The 3,570-nt window shown below is 41.7% G+C and overlaps 1 protein-coding gene across 1 annotated transcript; it reads left to right on the top strand.

The window, feature by feature from the left end:
- The first annotated feature begins 789 nt into the window (after window positions 1-789).
- Window positions 790-2,335, top strand: LOC109009238 (transcription factor TCP15-like). The gene has a single exon (XM_018989638.2). It carries the CDS (start codon window positions 1,042-1,044, stop codon window positions 2,242-2,244), a length of 1,203 nt encoding a protein of 400 aa, XP_018845183.1. The 5' UTR covers window positions 790-1,041; the 3' UTR covers window positions 2,245-2,335.
- Window positions 2,336-3,570: the final 1,235 nt, after the last annotated feature.

The following is a 3,570-nucleotide window of genomic DNA, read 5'->3' as shown; positions in this document are numbered from 1 at the left end:
TGATGAGTTAGACAAAAAAAAAAAGAGCATTTATAAAGAGTTATTTGCGATAAAAATGATTATTTATGACGAAAATAGATTCATTTTAACAAAAAATTATTATGTTGACAAGAAATAACTGATAGTAAATAAATAATTTTCTTTTAGTGTTATTAGGTAGGTGTGCTCTGTACACCGGAAAAATTCGAGTGATTATAGAACGGATCCTCATCCTCATTTCTTTTTTTGAAAATCTTGGATTATATATATAATAAATATTATATGCCTAGAAAAACAGCTGCAAACTTGCAAGGGAACGTTACGGAAAAGAAGAAGAAGTCGAAATGAAATTTGGAGAAAGCGAGGCCCTTGGAAACAAAGGGTAAATGTGCAAAGGAAAAAGGGCAATGATTACATGAATGAGATGGGAGCCACTCGATTATCTCTCCTTTGCCAGTCAGTTTCTTAGTGTTTTTGACTTTTGAAGATTGGGCCCCCCACCTTGGGCCACCACTGTCTTTGCGGATTGAATGATAAAGAGCACCGCACGTGGAGTCTGAATCAAGGGTCTGCCTGTCCAACGACAGTGAAAGGATATATACCTCAAGTATTTTTTTTTTAGGGTAATGATAAAAAGCACCCTGAACGTTACAAAATTACAAACAAATCCCCATTTTTAAGGGAAAAAAACAGTATTTTTTTTCCCCAGAAAATCATATGATTTTTCAATTTTCGTAGCCCACGCACATTATTCCCACTCATTATTTTTGTTGCTTAAAGCTTGCCGATCTTCCCTTATCCTCTCATGATCAGTCTCTCTCTCTCTCTCTCTCTCTCTCTCTCTAAAGAGAGAACAACTCAGCTAGCTGCCAGCTCCCATCTGAAAGGAATTCCATGATCCACAAGATCAGACTGAAAGAGAGAGACCCACAAGGCCACAAAGTAGTTGATTCAATTTGAGGGAAACCTACCGATGTAGTAGTCCTAGGACAAAAGAAAAACAATTTTTTTTTTTTCAAAACAAAAAGGAGAAAAAATAGCCTCCCCCACTTTCCTATCTATATGATCATGGATGGTGAAAATGGGATCCGCAGGCCAAACTTCCCATTACAGTTGCTAGAGAAAAAGGAAGAAGAAGCATGCTCCAGCTCCCACTATCCCTCCCTTTCCATACCCACTGGCGAACCAAGCTCTACTCAGTACTCAAACAGCTCCAGTACTACTACTGCTCTCCAATTACCTCCCGAGACACCCAAGAACAACAGCAAGCCACCCCCCAAGCGCACCTCCACCAAAGACAGGCACACCAAAGTCGACGGCCGTGGCCGTCGGATCCGCATGCCCGCTGCTTGTGCCGCTAGGGTTTTCCAGCTCACTCGAGAGCTAGGCCACAAGTCCGACGGCGAGACCATCGAGTGGCTTCTTCAACAAGCCGAGCCAGCAGTCATCGCCGCCACGGGGACCGGCACTATTCCCGCAAACTTCACATCACTTAATATCTCTCTTCGTAGCTCTGGTTCTACCATGTCAGCTCCTTCACACTTGAGGGGCAGTTATTTCAACCCTAGCTTTTCCAGTACTATGCCACTCTTGAGGAATACAATGGATGATGCTTCGCAGCGAAGGGCTTTTACGTTTCCCAGCATAGCGTTGTCATCATCGCAGACTACTTCGTCTGTGCTTTTGAATTTCAACTCAGGAACTGGGAATGTGGATGAAACAATATTACCGGGAAAGCAAGAGTTGGTGCGTGAGACTGGCCTAGACATGTCTGAGTCCGAGGGTAGCATAGGCAGAAAGCGAAGGCCGGAGCAGCAAGAATATTTATCTCAAAGCCAGATGGGTAGCTATAATTTGTTACAATCAAGTACTGCGGGATCGATTTCAGGTAGTACTCATGGTCAAAATCCGGCGACGCTTTTTATGGTGACGAATCCCAGTACCCAAGTGATGAACGGTGACCCCATGTGGACATTTCCTTCGGGTGGTAATGGTGCTGGTACGTATAGGGGATCTATATCTAGTGGGCTGCAATTTATGAATTTTGCTCCTCCAATGGCCGCTCTATTGCCTGGCCAACAGTTTGGAGCCGGAATCGGCGGAATGGGAGGTGGTGGAGGCTCGGTAACCGACAGCCATTTAGGTGTTCTTGCCGCACTCAATGCGTATAGGCCGATTGTCGGTGCTAGTGCTAATTATATGGAGTCTCCGGGGAGTAGTGGGATGCATCCGCATCATGGAGGAGACGACGGGCCGCGTGAGTGATATATTCGACTAGTCACAATTAATCCTAGATCAATTACGCATGCATGTGTACGATTAGACTTCGTTTTATTTTTACCACTTTTTAAGTATATATATTTGCATTGGCAACACGGCGCAAGTTTGATTGCTTTGAAATTGAGTTTAATATATATATATATTTGATTAATTTGGTGTTGGCCGGTTACAGAGTAATCTTAGGGTTTGAGAAGAAAGTATTAACATGGAGGGGATATAATTTGGCTAGTGTCTTCTTTTGGATCTAATGACCCCTTTTGTTTTGTCATTACGTTGTCAAGTTTCATTACAATTGAAGTTAGGTTTAAGAAAATCATAATTACGTACGTTCTCTCTCTTCTCAGAAAAAACGTACAATCTCTCCAGCCCTCTCTCTCTGGTTCCAGTACATTTAGTTTCCTCCACTAAGCTGGAAGGAAAGAGCTGGGGGTTTAATGTAGCTTAATTACAGCATTGCTAGCTCCTCATAAAGCTGTGGTTCATCCCTTTCTGATCATCGAATTCTTAACTGATCATCAGCCATGCATCTCATGATACAACTGACGTTGCATTTTATAGTTAGTTAACCATTAGATGTACGCACGTACAGTACTATATATAGATTGCAGGAGCCCGGCCGGACGCCGGGACATGATCGGTTTCAGCCTGTCGATCGGCTGCCTGTCAGGACTGATCTAGTGGTGTTGAGTCCCGGGAAAGCCATTATATTTCCTGAAAATCAATGTCCTTTTCATACAAGGTGCATGGCTGCTTCGCACCATCTTAACTGGTGGGTGTTTATGATTCTAATTTCCTCAGTACTCCTCCCATTTTACAGTTTCCATCTGGACCGCTCATTATAAGTACTATATATCCAGTCGGAGTACTGATCATTTTTTATGGATCATTTTAATTCTTCAAACTGTGTTCTGGTCTGATCTTTAAAGCAATCGAATATCATGTTTAAGGTCTTCTAGGTCATTAATTTGCAATTAGTTATGAGAACAGCTTTGCTTATTATATAGATCTGTTATCTATTATATATGTGTGTGTGTGTGTGTGTGTGTGTGTGTATATATATATATATATATATATATGGTCCAGCTAGCTAGCTAGCGATTTTCAGCAATATCGATCATTGGTTATTAATTCTTCATGAATACAAATTGTTCATTATTCATGAATGGTTCATGAGTAACTTCAGTTAAATGACATGATCAGCTTTTATTTGCAAGCTAGCTGATTAATCTGCCTCAAATTTCCAGAGTTATTCTTGGACACCCCAAATTACAACCCTCCCAGGAATAACCATTCTCGTTTCTGCTCTAATTT

This window comes from Juglans regia, chromosome 16 (assembly GCF_001411555.2).
Source record: "Juglans regia cultivar Chandler chromosome 16, Walnut 2.0, whole genome shotgun sequence".
Lineage (NCBI taxonomy): Eukaryota > Viridiplantae > Streptophyta > Magnoliopsida > Fagales > Juglandaceae > Juglans > Juglans regia.
Note: the sequence above shows the minus strand (reverse complement) of the source record. Positions and strands in the feature narration are given on the sequence as shown.

Coding starts and splice junctions, on each gene's coding strand:
- LOC109009238 (XM_018989638.2), top strand. CDS start 1,042: ATGATCATGGATGGTGAAAATGGGATCCGCAGGCCAAACTTCCCATTA.